The sequence below is a fragment of the Gopherus flavomarginatus genome, chromosome 4 (assembly GCF_025201925.1).
Source record: "Gopherus flavomarginatus isolate rGopFla2 chromosome 4, rGopFla2.mat.asm, whole genome shotgun sequence".
NCBI lineage: Eukaryota > Metazoa > Chordata > Testudines > Testudinidae > Gopherus > Gopherus flavomarginatus.
Window position 1 is genome coordinate 185,942,521 of NC_066620.1, and position 20,852 is coordinate 185,963,372.

Consider the following 20,852-nt stretch of genomic DNA (forward strand, 5'->3'; position numbering starts at 1 on the left):
TTTAGAGCCTACAAATCCACCTAGTCCTATTTGTTGTTCAGCCTCTTGTGGAGATGGGTTTTTTTAGACTGCTGGGACAGCTTTCTCCCAGTGCTCTGCCATGACTACACAAGCCACATTAAAGAGCTTCAGCATTGCCAGTGTAGAATAGCCTTAAGACACACATTTCTGGGTGCAAGGCAGTAGCATAGCGAGGGGGAAAGCGGGGCAGGGGCCGCTCCCCTACCAAGCATAAGTGGCGCCTTTTTAATTTTACTCACCTGGGAGTGGTAAAAAAAAAAAGGCGCCACCCGCTGAGGCACTTTTACTGACAAGGCAGCGCTCTAGGTCTTCAGCAGCACTTGAGCAGCGGGCCCTTCACTAGTTCCAGGTGTCTTCGGCAGCACTGAAGCTTCACCGCCCCGTTAGTAAAAGCGCTGCAGCGGTTTTCCCTCTACCTGGCTACGCCACTGGTGCAAGGCTGGAAATATGCAGGTGTCACCCTATGTATTATTCATGGATGGCTGGGAGAGCATTCATGTATTCAGCTGGGTGTGACTTTTCACACTGGTGGCTGTGAGTGGGCAGAGCCTGGAGTGGTTTGCTGTTTACCAGCAAAGCAATGTAAAAGGCATTACAGGCTGGAGAGCTAAGGGGACACAGCAGTCCGGGCTGTACTCTGGGGAACGTCACACAACCATTAGTTTCTTTGTGCATCAATTCCCCATATGTAAAATGAGGATAAAGTTATTTTCCTACCTCACAGAGGTGTTGTAAGAAGAAATATACTGAAAGATTGTGAGGCAGTCAGATACTACATCAATGGAAGCCATTTAAATACACCACTACCCCGCAATAACGCGACACGATATAACACAGATTCGCACATAGTGCTGTACCAGTGGGGCTCCAGCGGTGCTTTAAAGGGTCCAGGGCTCCGGATGTTGCTGGGAGCCCAGAGCCCTTTAAGTCACCGCCAGAGCCCTGCTGCCGCTACCCCGGGACTGCAGCAGTGGGGCTTGGGCAGTGCTTTAAAGGGTCCGAGGCTCCAGCTGCTACGGAGAGCCCTGGGACCTTTAGATCACCTCTGGATCCCTGCTGCTGCCACCCCAAGGCTGCAGCACCAGGGCTCTGCCAGCGATTTAAAGGGCCTGGGATTCCCCGCGGCTGGAGCCCCAGGTTCTTTAAATCACCACTGCAGCCCTGCCATTCCTACCCCGATATAACGGCGTTTCACTTATAATGCGGTAGGGATTTTTGGCTCCTCAAGACCATGTTATATCGGGGTAGTGGTGTACCTAAGATAGATAGGCCACAATATGGCTTATGTTTCTTACCTCAGTGAGCACAACAAAATGGAAATAAGAACTGAGAGTACAAGGACAAGGAAAGGACCACAAGAAATTTATGGATAGGAATTTATCATCATATTAAATATGTAGCGTGATGTCGCATCAGTTATTCATCCTGCAATTAACATGTAACAATATTCAAGAAATCTTTGGAAAAAACAAAAACAAAACAAAAAACTCATTTTACCTCATTTCTTTCATCCACATCTCTGCACTTCTCAAGAAGTGCTTTTAGAGCAGGAACGTTCTCCTCTTCTACATAGGTCACAAGACTCTGAGTCATGAGACTTGCCATTTTTAGATAGTACTTCAAGTACTTCTATAACAGTATATACCTGTATTTAAGAAAAAAAAAGTATTAAAGAAGCATTCAGATTTAATTTGATTACAGAAACCAAACTACTGGTTGCACATAAGTATCTGCCACTCTCAGCAATAAAACATTTCCGTGACTAACAACGCTAACTCAACATTTCAGTGAAGACCGAGTTGCTAAATCTTTTGCAATTCTTTGAAATTTCGAGGATTTACCCTATTCTTAGCATTGTGCAGGAAAAACAGGTTCTGAAGGAAACAGACAATATTCTTTCACACTTTATATATGTGCAACAGGGGTCGGCAACCTATGGTCGATTTCTGATGGCATGCGGCGGCGGGCTGAGTGGCTCAGCCCACCGCTGCTCTGGGGTCCCGGCCGCTGGCCCCACTCAGCGCCCGCTGCTAGCCAGCAGACCCCCAGGGAACCTCAGGTTGGCAGTGGGCTGAGCAGGCCAGTGGCCAAGACCCTAGCTGGCAGTAGCCGGCGGCTGGACCCCAGAGCAGCGGTGGGCTGAGCCACTCAGCCCGCTACCGGCCTGGGGTTCCATTCACTCAGCCGGCAGCGGGCTGAGTGGCTCAGTCTGCTGCCAGTCTAGTGTGCCGGCAGCACTCAGCCTGCTGCTGGTTTGGGGTTCTGGCTGCCAGCCCCTTGCCAGTCAGGGTCCCAGCCACTGGCCCCACTCAGCCTTCTTCCGGCCTGGGTGAGCAGAACCCCAGGCTGGCAGCAGGCTGAGCGGTGCCAGCAGCCGGGACCTCAGACTGGCAGCAGACTGAGCCGCTCAGTCAACATCAAAATGATCAAAATGTAACAGTTGTCTGTTACACTTGCAACAAATAAAGGTAGTAAGGGTAAAATTTTCAAAAGAACCTAAATCAAAATTTAACAAAGGAAATAGGTTTGTAAGTGTATAAGCCCCATTGACTGTCAATGAGCCTTAGGTGCTTCTGAGAATTTTAGATTTAGTCATATTACATTTAGTGTGCTAACATTTTACAGTCACAATTTCATGTTTCAAAGTTCTGAGGAAACGCCTTCCTGAAATATCACAAATCCTGATGCTTAATTTAACTAAATATGAAACTTGATACTTATCACAAACAGAGCTGTGGGAAGAGAACTGGTGGTTTAAATCCAGTCATAAATTGACATATTGTAAATTTAAAAACCCACTATTACAACTGACATCTTTGTTGGCAGTCTTCATACAGAAGATGAGGATTAAATAAGCATAGAAGATCATTCACTTCCAGAGGTCATACCAGCAGAGACTGAGCTGCTCAGCCCGCCACCAGCCCCGCTCAGCCCAGACCGGCAGTGGGCTGAGCAGGGCCTGGGATCCTTGTCTGTGGTTCCAGCCACCAGCTCCGCTCAGCCTGCTGCCGGTCTGAGGTTCCGTCCGACAGCTCCTGCCAGCCAGGATCCCGGCCGCTGGCCCCCCTCAGCCCGCTACCAGCCTGGGGTTCTGCTCACCCAGGCCGGCATGAGGGTAAGCGGGGCCGGCAGCTTGGACCCCAACTAGCAAGGGGCTGGCAGCCGGAACCCCAGACCGGCCGCAGGCTGAATGCTGCCGGCACCGCAGATTGGCAGCAGACTGAGCCACTCAGCCCGCCACCGGGCTGGGCAAGGCTGGTGGCTGGAACCCCAGACAAGGATCACACTAAATTGATAAGATCTGCATTGTAATTTTATTTTAAATGAAGCTTCTTAAATACTTTTAAAACATTATTTACTTGAAATACAACAACAATAGTTTATTTATATAATATAGACAGAGAGAGACCTTCTACAAATGTTAAAATGTATTACTGGCACGCAAAACCTTACATTATAGTGAATTTGGCACACCACTTCTGAAAGGTTGCTGACCTCTGATGTACAGTATATGACTGTACTATGGATCACCCAAATGTCCTCGTTCCTCTAAAAGGTATTACCTGTATTGCATATTTCTTAATATATAGGAACTCAATTGCAGCACTGTTGGCCACAAACTATATACCAAACTCCAATTATTTCAGTTATTTTTAAGAGTTCTGCCCCAATAAATGCACAGATTCCAAGATCAGAAGGGACCACTGTCATCATCCAGTCTCACCTCCTCTATAACACAGGAGATAGACCTTCCCCAAAATAATTCGTAGCGCATATCTTTTAGAAAAATATCCAACACTGATTTTAAAATGGTCAGTGATGGAAAATCCACCATGACCCTTTGTAAATTATTCCAATGGTCAATTATTCTCACCATCAAAAATTTATGACTTATATCCATCCTGAATTTGTCTAGCTTCAGCTTCCAGCAACTGGATTGTGTTATAACTAATCTCTAATAGATTGAAGAGCCCATTAATAAATACTTGTTCCTTTGCAGGTACAAGTCATCCCTTAATCTTCTCTATGTTCATAGAATCATAGGACTAGAAGAGACCTCAAGAGATCACCTCCATATTGGTGCATATAACAGAATTCACTCCACACATGGGTGGGAAAAATTATAGGGAATACAGACTATGACCCTGAGATCCCTTTCCGCAGCACTCCTTCCTAGGCACTCATTTCCCATTTTATACGTGTGCAACTGACTGTTCCTTCCTAAGTGGAGTACTTTGCATTTGTCCTTGTTGAATTTAATCCTATTTACTTCAGTAAATATCTCCAGTTGTCCAGATCATTTTGAATTTTAATCCTATTCTCCAAAGCACTAGCAATCCCTTCCAGCTTGGTATAAAGTTTGTAGACAATAAGTGTACTCTCTATGCCTTTATCTAAATTATTGATGAAGACATTGAACAGAACCGGACCCAGAACCGATTCCTGCGGGACCCCACTTGTTATGCCCTTCCAGCATGACTGTGAGCCACTGATAACTACTCTCTGGGAATGATTTTCCAATCAGTTATGCACCTACCTTATAGTAGCTCCATAGGTTATATTTCCCTAGTTTGTATATGAGAAGATCATGCGAAACAGTATCAAAAGCCTTACTAAAGTCAAGATGTACCATATCTACTGCTTCCCCATGGGCAAGACTTGTTACCCTGTCAAAGAAAGCTATCAAGTCGGTTTGACACAATTTGTTCTTGACAAATCCATGCTGACTGTTACTTATCACCTTATTATCTTCTAGATGTTTGCAAATTGATTGTTTTATTATTTGCTCCGATTATCTTTCCAGGTACAGAAGTTAAGATGACTGGTCTGTAATTCCCTGGGTTGTCTTTATTTCCCTTCTTATAGATTGGCACTATATTTGCCCTTTTCCAGTCTTCCGAATCTCTCCCATCTTCCACAACTTTTCAAAGATAATTGCTAATGGCTCACATATCTCCTCAGTCAGCTTCTTGATTCTAGGTATTCTAGGATGCATTTCATCAGGCCTGGTGACTTGAAGACATCTAACTTGCTTAAGTAATTTTTAACTGTTTTTTCCTTATTTTTACCCTCTGATCCTCCTTTTCACTAGCTTCCACTATGTTAGATGTCCACTCATCACCATCCTTCTTGGTGAAAACTGAAACAAAGTCATTAAGCACCTCTGCCATTTCCACATTTTCTGTTATTGTTTTTTCCCGTCTCATTGAGTAACAGGCCTACCCTGTCCTTGGTCTTCCTCTTGCTTCTAATATATTTGTAGAATGTTAAACTAAACAGATTGAGCTCTTTGAGTTCATTGCCGTAAGGACTGTTTTCTAATCCTTTAATGATTATTCTTGTGGCTCTTCTCTCAACCAACCTCTCCAATTTATCAACATCTTTTTGAATTGTAGATCGCAGTGGCAGTTGCACCAATGCTAAATATTGAGATCAACTAACCTCTCTAGTCCTACTTGAGATCCTCCCGTTTATGCATCCAAGGATCACATTAACTCTTTTAGCCATCGTGTCACACTAGAAGTTCATGTTCGGCTTATTATCGACCACAACCCCCAAATCTTTTTCAGAGTCACTGCTTCCCAGGGTAGTCCCCCCTCCTGGAAGTATGACCTACATTCTTTATTCTTAGATGTACTAATTTACATTTGTAAAAGCAGCAAAGAGTCCTGTGGCACCTTATAGACTAACAGACGTTTTGGAGCATGAGCTTTCGTGGGTGAGTACCCACTTCGTCAGATGCATGTACATGCCAATATGAGAATGTCTAATTTTAGTTGCTTCTGTTTAACATTCTCCAGAGATACTAGTGGAATGGAAAGAAAGTCTCATTATATGAGGAAGATAACAATCTCATCTGTTTGTCCCCAAAAATAGAACAGAAATATTAAAATGCTTCTGCCTTACTGTTTATAACTATACCATTTCCACCTACTAATGGATCAATACCATACATCTCCTCACAGCTAGAATGTAACCCTTCATGTCCTTAATGAGACAGGTAGATTTATCATCCCAATCCTGCTTGGCTGCTGTGCTGATAACATCCAGTAATTATGGCAATGCAAATCAATGCTACCTGCCCTACGCTGATTCTGTCTTACCTCATTACTTAGGTTAGTGCCAACTCTTTTGGCATCGTCACCCATACATGCTGCAATACAATGTACATAACAGATAAACAGCGATTTCTCAGTGACAGAAAGTCATGCGATATCCAGAAGGGTATAATTTCCTGTAGTCAGCACGGAGACCAAAAACTTTGCCCAGGCAGCCCAGCATCTAATGAAGCATGGCAAATTTTCTATTCAAACATCTCTATACAATCACAGAAAAGGGGATGATCTCAAAACTTGTGGATGAGGACAGCAGTATAAAATGAATCCATCAACAATGAGGATGATCTTGTGATTCAGGTAGTGGACTAGGAAAAGATCTGGGTTCAATTTACAGCTCTTCCACAGGCTGCATGACTTTAGGCTAGTCACTTAATCTCTCTATACTTCAATTCTCCATCTGAAAGTCATGATTTAATGACAATATGAAAGGTCATTTAGGATAAATACAAAATTAAAGAATTAGAATTAGCTTGAGTTTGGTTAAGGAAATTTGTGTGCTGTAAAGAAAGACCTTGACTAGCAAGTACAAGGAAAGTCTTGAAAATAATGAGTTATAAAGGCAGAAAGAATGAAGTAGGGAAGATGTCTGGTTAAAAGAATAACTAATGAGATATGGGGAATTTCTAAAAAGGCGGCCTCATTTTGACCAATAGGGGTGACTACAGATGTTTTCTTATTTAAAACTAAGAATGTCTTAAAAGGAGCCAACATGGACCTTCCTACACCACATACTAGTGTTATCTTAAAAATAAATCCTAACTGAAACCAGGTCTGAAAAAAAATAAAAAATAAATAAATAAAAAGGTGTTGGTCAGCAGAAGAGATGAGAAAAGACCTTAGGGCAAAAGGAGGTTGTAAATGTTACCTAAATTAAAACTGGAAATAAAGATGGGGGAACTGTCTCAAATTGGTTTGTTAGCTAAAGTGGTAATTGGCTATGCCAATTGTTTGTTAAAGGACATAACTCTTGTTATGAAGGTTTGAGTTCTTTGTCAGACCCTACCTCATCATGCTGCAGCACACCAGGATGAGACAGCTTTCCTAGGTCTGGCTAATTCATGAGTATACTGATCACATGCTTATGAATACTTTGAGAGTGGTCTTTCTTTACTGCTTATTTTTAGGCTGTCTGGAGCAATTATATAAAGCACTATTTTGTCTTTAGACTTAATAAAGGAATTTAGGCTTAAACTGGTGTCTGGTAGTCTCCCATATTAATATTAAAAATTTATAATTAATAATTCCAACAAATTATTTTAAAATTACAATCAGTTCCAGAGAAACAGGGCAATTCGTATATAAGCATCCATTATTGTAATAATGGGCTAGGCTCTGTATAAGCATGAAAGTAGATTTTACATACACCTCTACCCCAATACAACACTGTCCTCGGGAGCCAAAAAGTCTTACCGCATTACAGGTGAAACCGTGTTACATCAAACTTGTTTTGATCCACCGGAGTGCGCAGCCCTGCCCCCCTGGAGCGCTGCTTTACCAGTTTATATCCGAATTTGTGTTATATTGGGTCGTGTTATATCGGGGTAGAGGTGTACTTTGGGGCAGGGACTATCTAAATAGACATATCAGACAGAGAATATGTGAAAGGAGTATAATATACAAGCACAGTGAACAATGTGATGATGGTAAATATCCTGTTAGTTTCACTTGTGGAGGCAGTGTGCTGGGGCAGTGGTTCTCAACCAGGTGTCTGGGGCCCCCTATGGGGCCACCAAGCAGGGCCAGCATTAGACTCACTGGAGCCTAGGGTAGAAAGTGAAAGCCCCACTGCATGGAACTGAAGCCCAGAGCCCTGAGCCCCGCCACCCTGGGCTGAAGCCAAAGCTTGAACAATGTAACTTCATAGGGACCCATGTGGCATGGAGCCCGAGGCAATTGCCTGCTTGCTACCCCCAATGCTTGCCTTGGTATTTATATGCAGAAAACCAGTTACTGTGGTACAGGTAGGCTGTGGAGTTGTTATAGCATGTTGCGGGGAGAGCAAAGGGGGGCAGAAAGAAAAAGGTTGAGAACCTCCATGTTAGGGATAGTTAGGAAAGAGTAAGCTAAAATGAAAGTGAAGGTGATGAGCAAGACAGGGCAAGGGAGAAGAGAAGGGCAAGAGGGGTAGGTGTGGAGTAAGGCTGATATTAAGAAACTTTTAGAAGGGGCAGGTGGGAGTTGGAGCAAACAGTTAATCAGCACAGAACAGAGTAAGTCTGGTCAAAGCTTCAGAAATTTCTCTTGAGATCAGTTTATGGGAGTCCCCGCTTTAGCTGCTCCTATCAGCTAGTTTTTGGCTGGCTTGGGCCTGCAGTTTCTTTCCTCAAGGCCAGCCAGCAGGTTGGTTCCTAGTGCCTGGGAAAGGACTATCTCCTCTGCACAGTTCTGGGTATGGACTGTGTTGGGGTAGCCCTGGTTGGGGCCCATTTTCCCCTCCTCCCTTTTCCCAGTGCAACAGTCCTTGCTTCAGCCATTTCTGCAGTGATTCCTACCAGCTTTTGTCACTTTGTTGCCATGACAGTCACAGAAGAAAAGCAGAAATATGAGTTTTTTCCATCCCATAAGAGACTATGGATGAGTAGTCATCTGCCACAATGCATCACAAAGAGGAACAAAACGGACATTCTAAAGTTCACATCCTGAGCATGCTATTATGTGGCCAAGATATAAAGGGGTCTGATAACCCCTCCAAACAAAAACAAACAAAAGGTATGAACAGAATTAGGGCTTGTCTATACTGGCACTTTACAGTGTTGCAACTTTCTCACTCAGGAGTGGGGGGGGGGGGGAGAACACACTCAAGCCATAGGCATCAACTCCATGGGTGCTCCGGTGCTAGAGCACCCACCGGCAGCCAAGCTCCCCCCACCCCCTCCTCACAGCCTCCTCCTCCGTGAGCACCACATTTCTGCTCTTCCCCCTCGCTCCCAATGCTTCCCGCCCACCATGGAGGACTCTCTCCCAGCGCTCTGCCATGACTACACAAGCCACATTAAAGCACTGCCACAGTGTAGACTAGACCTAAATAAAACATTACTTCTATCCACCGTTTTTAGCACCAGAGCGCCAATTCACAAGGTACTTAATTCCATGCCAAATGGAATATTCACATGCTTAAAGTTAAACAAGGGTTAAGAATCTTGCTGTATCTGGGCTTAACATTGCTACATTAACATTTATTCAACCATTGCGACAATAGGCACTGCAAACACAAAACTTCTCAGTTTCAGTTAATATTAAAAACTTAAAATTGTATTTTGTAATTCCAATAAACCTACTTTTTTTTTTTTTTTAAGTCTGCAGATTAGTCTTCTATTCCTTCATTTTCTACATATTTTTATTCTGGCATTTTCTTGAAAACATTCCACAAGAGGAACAAATATTTCTACACCAAAAAAAGTGCAATAAATAAAATTTATTAGCAGAAAATGATGAATGTTTCCAGAATAAATTACACTACGTATTTGTGGTCAACATTTTATCAGCAAATTCTCAGATAGCAATTCTACAGGGAGTCTGAGAGAAAACAGTATTCAGCATGCCTCCCTACTGAGAGATTCTTCCCTTAATGTCACTAACTTCCATATTTCGAAAGTTCAAAGACAGACCTGTTGCACTGTAGATAAGTGCACAGCCTTGTAAACTATTCAGCTGGTTGACATTCTGATTTAATGTAGATTTTTATCCCTCAGATATCAATTAACCCAAGAAATAGCAAAATAACTGACTTTGCACTCCTCAGGGGAAAAAATATCAACAGTGGCTTAACAAATCTGTTATGTTAAATGCACTTTGAAGTTTTACTTTTTGAAATGCTAAGCACCATGAAATAAACCATTTCTTAACAGCACGGTAAAACTGTTGTTTAGGGCTCCCACATGTCACTGACATAAAATAATTACCTCCTTAAAATTAAGACTCTCTCCTTTTAGGAATAAAACCCTGAAAGTATAATAAAGCCTAATTTCTAAATTGTTCTTCCTCCTTGTTTAGCCATTTTTTCGTGCAAGTTCTTTGAGACAGGTAATCCATCAACATCTGTACAGTAAACTATTGAAATGGCGCAGTGATCCTCCTGATTGGGGACTCTATGAAGAAAATATGGAGGCACCCAGTTGCAACTCCATAAATTAGGATTGCGTTCTAAATTGGACTCAAAATGCAACAAATTCCTGTTAGCGCTAAAAGTAGGAGATCAAGTTTTGTTAATACAAAAATTTAATTAAATCAAAAATGTTTATTTTTCTTTTTTAAAATAAACCTACTTAATGTTAAATTTGAAATTATGACAATCCTATGTTAAGGCCTAATCTTACTATTCAAGCAGTTAATTTGTGATATCAAAGTTTTATAGAAAGTCAAACCATTGAACCTGTGGAGAGTTTGTTGAAGTACCAAATTAATTTTGACTTCAGTAGCTTCTTCCACAGGTACAGAGAAAATATTTTGATATGATTTCAGTTGATTCAATTAGTTCATTCAGAGTTGAGAAACCAAATGTCAGCTGAAAAAGCAGGAAAGCTTGTTTTCCTCTTCCAGTCTATGAACAATAATTAGGTGAGCGGATGAGCTTGACTAGTTCTAAAATCTTGAAGAACATGACGACCAGAAACAGTTATCCATTCAATTAGACACAATAAGTACAGATAATATTTCCTTTGTGTAATAAAACTTTTAAATGTAAAATATGTTTTGATAAACTTTTTCTTATGCATCCAGCATATTTAATGTAGTTTTATTTAATACAAAAATTAAAATGCTCTTTGTGCATTTTTTATTTAAATTTTAATATCCATTCAAATGCAGCTTGACACAAACCACAAGTAAAAAACAGATCATTCTCTAAGTAAACAGGATGTGTTGTCCATCATTTTCTAACATAATAAAAATTGTGAAAATTGAATTAAGAGTCTAAAAGAAGTATGTTAAGCTGTATAACTGCTTATATAAATGTATATAGAGATATAGTACATCCTCCTGATTAGCAAAACATACCACCAACATTTACCAGTGAGAATGATCCTTTCTTAAGAAAAATAATTTAAAAGTACAAATGCAAAACAAGATTAAAATCAATGATTTAAATGAAGACTTCCTGCTTGCTGATTCAAATCGATCCACTGGTATTTGAAACTGGGCTCTGGCAGAAATTTGTCCATAGCAGTACTACTTTTCATTGTTGACTGACATTTTCAAGAAACATATAGTCTGTCTATACAAAAATTGTTAGAAAGGTGGCTCCTGATAGAGTATAAAGGGTAATTTGTTTTTAATTTAGATTTAGAGTAATTTTTAGCAATTATACATTGTAACTGAAAATTTATGCGCTATGAACACAAATCTGACTGACTGAGCCAGGATGCCTACAAAGTTTCCACCACAAACTACACTTCTTTATCAGAATGTATCCTACAACAGAGAAAGCATAGTCCAGCTGCCTGTCAGTAAAATCTGTTATATTAGCAGTTGTACTTGTACCCTTACACAGGTTCATCCTCACTCGCCCAGTTCCGAATCCCTCACTTATACATTAAAAACCTAGAAAAATAATACATATGTAAAACGTCCCAAACGTCCTTGTCTACACTGCCAGTTATAGCACTGAAACTTTCTTCGCTTAGGGGTATGAAAAAACATACCCCTAAGTGAAGAAAGTCTCAGCGCTGTAAAGTGGCAGTGTAGATAGCACTACAGCACTGGGAATTATTCCCTTCAGAGGTGATTTTATAAAGCAGCACGCTTTAATGTCCGCTGTGTAGACACACCCTTAGCTGTGAAACAGTAAGGGTTGCAACACACATAACATACCTGACACAAACCCACAAAAGCAGGTTCACTGTCAAGCAAATATTTGACCAAGATGTTGTATTTAGTTACATATTTAACGAAGAAAAAATAGAAATTGGTCATCAATTCAACATGTCCAAGACAATTGCAATAGAAACAGAAACCTTAACTTTTACTTTTTACTGTTTATCTAGGACATCTCAATATTTCATTAACTTTTTTTGCATTTAATTTCCTACAGTTTTTAAAGGGGAAAAACACACACTTGACAATCACTCCAACAGTCACTTCAGGGAGGAACACGTCCACTTATTTTTAAGTCCCTCTTGGGTGCCTCTATTATGTACACACTCCTTTAACTGCACAATTAATTACAATATGTGCATTATTTCTTGAGGCGCACATTAAAGAGGCACTGGTGTAGGGTTTTCAAGGTCCATATAAGTGCTTCTATGAAGTAAACCAGGAACATATTGGGAAGGCAATCCCCACTTGGACAAGTGAACCAGGAATTAGCCCTAGGACCTCCTTCCTAACCAGAAGAGCAAAAGGACCTAAGTAGCTGAGGAGTCAATTCAAAATAAGGGAATCTGCTCCTTGCCATAATTTCAAACTTCTCCATTTATGGAAGCCTCTGAACATCCTGGGACTATAAAAGCCTGAGACATCAGATCACACCTTAACACACCCCAGTGAGGGTGAGGAGACTAAGAACACTGAGGGGTTAGATAAGGAATGGAAAGGTCTTGATATATGGGCAAAGATTAACCTGTTTTTATAAAGTTCACATTTCCTGAGCTTCAGAAGAGATTATCACTCTCAGTAAAAATTGCAATGATTTGCTGATTTACCAAAAATTTAGTCAGTCTAAACTGCAAGAGCTCCTAAAGCTAGCTGACCAGGTCCTGACAAACAAAACCTGTAAGCTTCTATTTACTCTCACAATCCTACTTACACTAGTTTCAAATTCCGTACAGGGAAAAAAATGCTATTTCATGTTAACCTTTGCAGTCACTCAATATACTGTCTCATAGATCTCTCATGTTTTTAAATCACAGGTGAGTTTTGCCTATCTCAGTAGGTGAACGTTTAAAATTAGACTAGGTAACTCAGACAGTAAACTGTTGCATTACTTGGTAAACTTTTTTTTTTTAAATGAATAGGTCATAAAGTTAAACACCAATTTAGTTTCTTAAAAATTTAAATTTAAGAGAGATCACATACTGTGAAATGTTTTCATTTTGTTCTCCCTAATATATTTTTTTCTTCTGTCTCTATTACAGAAACCACCTCCCCTCTCCTCCACTGCTGACAGAGGCAGATGCCTTTTTCAGTTACCTGCAAAAAGATGTGAAATGGCAGCACAGAGGAAGACAGTGCTTGCTGCAAAATAAAGAAAATCTGCTACAAAGTAGGCGTACATAAATATCTAAATGCAGTATCTGAACGAATGTTGAAAAAACAAAAGTTGCATTCTCACAAATCTGAATTTAAAACTGAAAATTAGATATTGGGACACAACATAATCACATTTATGTGTGGTATTTTATTACAGGAGAATGTTAATAAGAATCAGTAGTCAGTAAACCTTACATCCTAACAAACTTCAACCTCCTAGATACTATTCTATTGTATTTTGTTAATAAGCTGCTATCATCAATTATGAAAAATCTGCACTGAAGATTCTTTCAGTTCTAGTCTTAATTGTGAAAGTTAGATTGTGCCACCTTTACTTACATAGAGGAGTACTTCGCTGCGCAAATACTTTCAATTATTTCCATATAACTATCTGCAAAGTAACATACTAGTGAACATAAATAAGGGTGGTAGAATTGAGCCAAAAGTGATTACAATTCCCTATCATTCCATATTTTACAATAATAGCATCAGAGAAATATGGAGGGCTAGAAGGAACTTCAGAAGTGATCAAATCCTGCTGTCTGCACTGAGGCTATACTGAGTAAACCTAGACCATCCCTGACCGGGGTTTTTCCAATCTGTTCCTAAAAACCTACAACAACGGGAATTTCACAACCTCCTGTGTAAACCTATTTCAGAGCTCAACTACTCTTATATTAAGTAAATTTTTCCTTATATCTAACCGACATATCCATGTTATGGAGTGTATACGCCCACATAGGGGAACCAAGGATTAAAGAGGAACTCTGGGCCCAGAAGGCCCTACCCAGCTGCACGTGCTGGGCATGTTCACAAGGGAAGCCACAAAGCCAGGCAGAATAAGAGAGCAGTCCTGAACTGTATGCTCCTGCAGAGAGGCCGGAGGAGCTCCACACCACCCAGACCAGACCCTGTTGCTGAGCCACCCCATGGAGACCAGGAACAGTGGGCCCCCAGATCACTGTCAGGGGAACCCCCCGGAAACAGGTAGGAAGTGACTCAGGGAGCAGGCTTGTGGCATCTGCCCCCAGGTCACATATCCAATGTGCCAATCACAGGGCCCTGGGGTGGAACCTGATGAGGCAGGACAGGTCTGGGTTTCCCTACCCATAGACTCTCACTGCAGGCCGATACCACTGGACGCTGACGTAATCCCTTCCTCTCCCCACCCCACCCCTGGTGGAGAATGCAGGCACCAGCCCAGTCCTGTTAGACGGGCAGCAGATGTACCAGCATATCGGTCCAAGGAGAGAGCCAACAGAAGGCAGTCCAGCAACAGCAGGGTCAGCCACTGCCCAGCAGCAACAGCAAGCAACCCAACAGCAGCAGCAGCTACTCCAAGAGCTGGTGGCAAAGCAGCAGGAACTACAGCCATACCTAATTCAGCAGGCAGCAACGCTCTGCAGCCCCAGGGTGCATCCAATGCCATGGCGTCAGGACCCTCAGGTAATGTCCTTCACCCACCAGGCAGCCCAACAGGCTTTCAAAAATGGGCCCCCGGGGACAACCAAGAAGTGTTCTCGGTCATCTTTGAGCAGACAGTCATAGTGGCATGCTAGCTGCAGGAACACTGGTCCACCCTCATAACCCCATCCATCCAAGCTGTCTACAGGGGCCTACATGCATAAAGGCACTGGATTACATTACAGTAAATGCAGCCATTTTAGTTTACATGGATATCAACCCCAAGACATCCTGCCAACAATTCAGTGACTGAAGGAGAAGAGTCTCTGGATCACCATCAGGGAGAAACCCCTCAGAAACAGGTAGGAAGTGACCCAGGGAGTAGGCATGTGGCATCCACCCCAAGGCCACATATGTGACCTGTCGGCCACAGGGTCCTGGGTTGGAACCTGGTGGAGCAGGCAGGGCCCGGGTTCCCCTACTGCCAGTCCCATACTCTCACTGCTGGGCAACACCACTTGACTTGGATTCAAATCTTCTCCCGCAACCCCTCACTCAACACTCTCTTGCTGCAGATTAAGCCCAGTACTTCTTGTCTAACCTTCAGTGGACAAAGAGGACAATTAATCACTCTTCTCTTTATAAAAGATCTTAGTATATCTGAAAATTTTTACTAGGTCTCCCTTCAATTTTTGCTTCTCAAAACTGAACATGCCCAGTGTTTGCATGTCTGTTTGAAGATTTAAACAACTTTACCTATGAGAAAAGGTTATGATTTTTGTCACTCTCCTCTGGACTCTCGATTTTGTCCACAACTTTCCTAAAGTGTGACGTCCATAACTGGACACAGTACTCCAGCTGAGGCCACACCAAGGACAAGGATCATGGAACAATTGCCTCTCATGTCTTACATACAACAGTCCTGTTAATACACCCCAGAATCATATTAGCTTTTTTTTTTTTTTTTTTTTTTTTTAACAACTGCATCACACTGATGTATTCAAGTTGTGATCCATTATAACCCCCAGGTCCTTTTCAGCAGCACTGCCACCTCGTCAGTTCTTCCCCACTTTGTAGTTGTGCATTTGATTTTTTTTTTCTTCTTCCCGAAGTGTGGTAATTTGTACTTGTCCTTATTGAATTTCATCATGTTGATTTCAAATCAATTCTCCAATTTGTCAAGATCATTTTGAATTCTAATCTTGTCCTCCATAGTGCTTGCAACCTCTCCCAGATTGGTGTCATCCACAAATACTCTCCATTATCCAAGTCATTAATGAAAATATTGACTAGTACTGGACCAAAGACTGCCCCCTGTGTTACTCCACCAGATATGCCCTTCCAGTTTGACAGCAAACCATTGATAACTACTCTTTGGGTACAGTCTTTCCCCCACCTTAACAGTAATTTCACCTAGACCACATATTCCTAGTTTCTTAGTTATGGGAATGTCATATGTGACTGTGTGAAAAGCCTTAAAAAAATTAAGATGCAACATGTTTACTGTTTCCCTCCTACCCATTAGGCCAGGAACCCAGTCAAAGAAGGATATTAGATTGGTTTGGCATAATTTGTTCTTGACAAATCCATGCTGACTATTCCTTATAAACCCGTTAACCTCTAGGTGCTTACACACTGATTAATAATTTGTTCTAGTAACTTTCCAGGCATTGAAGTTAGGCTGACAAGTTTATAATTCCTCAGATCCTCTTTGTTCTTTTTAAATATAGGTACTGTATTTGCCCTTCTTCAGTCTTCTGGGACGTCACTCATCCTCCGCCAGGAGTTTTCAAAGATAATTGCTTATAGTTCCAAGATCGCCTCAGTACCTTAAGTACTCAGAATGAATTTTATAAGGACCTTCCAATTTGAACACATCCAACTCATCTAAATAGTCTTAAACCTGTTCTTTCACTATTCCGGCTTGTGTTCTTTCCCCTAGGCTGTTAATGGTAATTGTGTTACATATCTGGTCACCATTAAACTTTTTGGTTGGTTAAGGAATAAGGAGAAATAAGACAGCCTTTATAAAAACTATATATCAGAGCCAAAAAATTTCTGAAGAGTCACTGAGAATTGGGAAGATATCAAAAGGCTGGAACAAAGCAAATGCAGTACATATTTTAAGCAAAGGCTAAAAAGCGGTGATTACTATCTTGTAAGTCTAACTTCCCTGCTTAATAAAAAGAGCAAACATTAAAAGAAAATAAAACATCTAGCAGACAATAGACCCATGAATAGTATGTGACAAGAGTTTATAAAGCATAAATCTTGCCAGAAAAATCTTGCACTCTTAAGATAGAATTTAAATATTGGTGAATGAACGACAAGTGATTGATCCAATACACTGGTATTTTAGTAAAATATTGCACTACCTATTTCCTATAATACACTGAAAACTTTTACATAATAAAAGAATGGTAATTACTACTATAATATGTAATTTTCTGTTTCAAACAATTCTTTTAAAGAAAAATAAAAAGTTTCAAAGCAAACAAAAGTACCAATGTGAACTATCTCAAATGACCGTAGTAAGAAAGAATAATCCGTTCTGTGTCATCTTAGGACCAAGTGGAACCAAACTGTGGGCCAGAAAATAAGCCTGCTTAATAATGTTCTTATCACATTATTTCTTGCTGACAACATGCTTTTCTATATCACGTTCAAGATATAGTGTACTTAGATTTTCAGAAAGCCTTTGACAACATCCCTCACCAAAGGCTCTTAAGCAAAGTAAGCTGTCATGGGATAAGAGGGAAGGTCCTCCTGTAGATTGGTAACTGGTTAGACAGGAAACAAAGGGTAGGAATAAATGGTCTGTTTTCAGAACGGAGAGAGATAAGTAGCAGCATCCCAGAGAGGGCTGTACTTGAACCAGTCCCATTCAACATATTCATTAATGATCTGGAAAAAGGGGTAAACAGTGAGGTGGCAAAATTTAAAGATGATACAAAACTACTCAAGATAGTTAAGCCCCAAGCAGATTCCAAAGAGCTACAAAAGGATCTCACAAAATTCGATGACTGTGCAACAAAATGGCAGATGAAATTCTATGTTGATAAATGCACATGGGAAAACAATCCCAACTCTACATATAAAATGACGGGGTCTAAATTAGCTGTTACCACTCAAGATAGAGATCTTGGAGTCATTGTGAATAGTTCATTGGAAACATCCACTTAATGTGCAGCGGCAGTCAAAAAAGCTAACAGAATGTTGGGAATCATTAAGAAAGGCATAGATAATAAGACAGAAAATATTGTATTATCTCTATATAAATCCGTAGCATGCTCACATCTTGAATACTTGTGCAGATGTGGTCGCCCCATCTCAAAAAAGATATGTTGGGCTTGGAAAAGGTTCAGAAAAGGGCACCAAAAATGATTAGGGGTATGGAATGGCTGCCGTATGAGGAGAGATTTATAAGACTGGGACTTTTCAGCTTTGGAAAGAGACGACATGGGGGGGTATGATAGAGGTCTATAAAATTATGATTGGCATGGAAAAAGTAAATAAGGAAGTGTTATTTACTCCTTCTCGTAACACAAGAACTAGGGTTCACCAAATGAAACGAATAGGCAGCACGTATAAAACAAACAAAAGGAAGTATTTTTCACACAATGCACAGTCAACATGTGGAACTCCTTGCCAGAGGATGCTGTGAAGACCAAGACTACCGCAGGGTTCAAAAAAGAACTAGATACATTCATGGAGTATAAGTCCATCAATGGCTACTAGCCAAGATGGGCAGGGATGGTGTCCTTAGCCTCTATTTGCCAAAAGCTGGGAATGGGCGACAGAGGATGGATAACTTGATGATTATCTTTTCTGTTAATTCCCTCTGGGGCACCTGGCATTGGCCACTGTCAGAAGACAGGATACTGGGCTAGACTGACCTTTGGTCTGACCCAATTTGGCAGTTCTTATGTAAAAATCATGACTTTCCTATTTAGCTGTTTTGTTTTGGATCTTGTGCTATCTATGATTTAGACTAACTCCTTGAAGCAGAGACTGTCAGTTTCCCATCTTTACATGTTTACTCTTAGCTCATTTCCTTTTATCATTTAATGAGATTTCAAATCCAGAGACTTCTTAATTTCTCATATTTATATTACTAACAAGTTGAAAAACAGAAAATGTGTTAGATTATAGAATTTCATATATGCTATAACAGGGATGGGCAAACTTTTTGGCCCGAGGACCACATCTGGTTGGCTCAGGGCAAGGGGTTGGGGCGGAGGAGGGTACGGGTGTATGAAGAGGCTCCGGGCAAGGAGTTGAGGTGCAGGAGCGGTGCTGGGTGCTGGAGGGGGCTCAGGGCAGGGGGTTGGGATGCAAGGGGGGTTCAAGGTGTGGAATCCAGCTCGATGCCACTTACCTGGAGCAGCTCCAGGGTGGCAGCAGCTCCCTGCCTGCCCTGGCCCTGTGCCGCTCTGGCACCACATCCCTATAGCCCTTGGGGGAGGCAGGGGCAGAGGGATTTGCAGGCTGCCCTCGCCTGCAGGTACCTCCCCCAAAGCTCCCATTGGCCACGGCTCCCCGTTCCCATGGGGCAGTGCCTGCAGGCAAGGGCAACGCACGGAACCCTTGGCCCCCCATCCCCCAGGGGCCGCAAGGACATGGTGCCAGCCGCTTCTGGGAGTGGCACGGGGCCCGCAGCGCCACAGGGGTGGCAATCCCATGGGCCAGATCCAAAGCCCTGAGGGGCCGTAGTTTGCTCACCCCTGTGCTATAATCTATGAATTCACTTCAATGGGTCCTTCAAATGACAGTCTCTATAATGTAAACACGCTATTAACCTAATAGATGTTAACGGTCTTGAAGTTGGTCCAATAAAAGATACTACCTCACCTACCTTGACTCTCAAATATATTTTAGACATTTAAAAAGCATCTACCTAGTAAATCAATAATTACTTTTATTTTTATATACCTTTTGGATTTGAAGAGCAATTCCCTTTCCCCTTGCTATACTGTCTTTCCACCTGCTGTTTGTTTTATTGTTCTAATTTCTGCAACATGGCACAAGGGAGTTTTATTTGGGAGGTGGTTACTAGCATGGGTAAGCAGGTTTGACAAGAGAGTTATAATCTGCATCAAGACCATGTTTGTCTTTCCACATTATCAATAATAAAGAAAAAAAACTCATTAGAAGACAGATGCTCTAGTGTGGCTGACAGCCGAGCTTGTTCACGTTTGTAGTATCCCATGGGCTGTTCATTAAATTTGTGCTTGTGCATGGATGAGTGTGTGTGGTGGAGGGGTGTAAATGAAAATGCCCAGCAGGGAGAGGGAAGGCAAAGGTCTATATGACAATTCTCTGCATGGGGTGGTGGAGGGGTGTAAATGAAAATGCCCAGCGGCGGGAGGGAAAGGTATAGATGATAATTATCTGCATGGCGGGGTGGAGGGGTGTAAATGAAACTGCCCAGTGGAGGGAGAGAGGGGAGGGAAAGGTCTATATGACAATTCTCTGCATGGGGGGGGGTGGAGGGGTGTAAATGACCACTCACTGCACAGGGGGAGGGGTGTAAACGGCCCACGGACAGGCCCTTTCATGGGCCCAGGAAGCGCCCTGCTCTGCCCTACACACACGATCCCCCAGCGCCGAGCGCGGCTGCGGGAGCTGGAGGGACAGAGCAGGCGGGCGGCGCCTCTCCCCGCACAGCCTCACCGCCGCCCAGCCCAGCAGCCCAGCCCAGCCCGGGCAGCCGAGAGCTGCGCGCCCCCGGGCAGAGGATGGCGCACGGGCCCGGACCTTACCCCCGCCCGCGGTCTCGGCAGTGTCCAGCCCCAGCCAGGGCAGAGCGGGCAGCCGCCGCCGAGGGGTCAAGGCGGCTCCATCGCGCCCTTTGTATGACAGCTCCGCGCTCCCTCGCTACTTACCCCTGAGCCGGCGGGACCCGGCCCCCGCGAGCGGCCTCTCCGGTCCCGGGAGATTCTGCCGAGGCGGCGGCGGCGGTTGGCTCCGGTCCGCGGGCGGTGGCAGCTCCAAGGGCTCTTCACCTACACACAGCGGCAGAGGCAGCGGCCATCTTGCCTCCTCCTTGCCCCCCACTTCGGGGCCGGTCACGTGCGCCCGCCCGTCGCCTTAGCCCCGGGCACAGAAGGGGCGGGGACTAGC

At 42.6% G+C, this 20,852-nt stretch overlaps 1 protein-coding gene across 4 annotated transcripts in view; it reads right to left on the reverse strand.

Moving 5' to 3' along the window:
- KIDINS220 (kinase D interacting substrate 220) overlaps positions 1 to 20,830 on the reverse strand; it is a 176,417-nt gene extending 155,587 nt beyond the window's left edge. For 2 of the 4 annotated variants that reach the window (XM_050950541.1, XM_050950540.1), the window contains exons 1-2: positions 20,615 to 20,830; positions 1,519 to 1,666 (exon numbers count right to left, since the gene is read on the reverse strand). In XM_050950541.1, the coding sequence (XP_050806498.1) occupies positions 1,519 to 1,626 (108 nt within the window). In that variant the 5' untranslated portion in view covers positions 1,627 to 1,666; positions 20,615 to 20,830. The remainder of the gene's footprint in view (positions 1 to 1,518; positions 1,667 to 20,614) is intronic. The other 2 variants (XM_050950543.1, XM_050950542.1) reach the window with 2 other exon arrangements.
- Between the last annotated feature and the right edge of the window lie 22 nt (positions 20,831 to 20,852).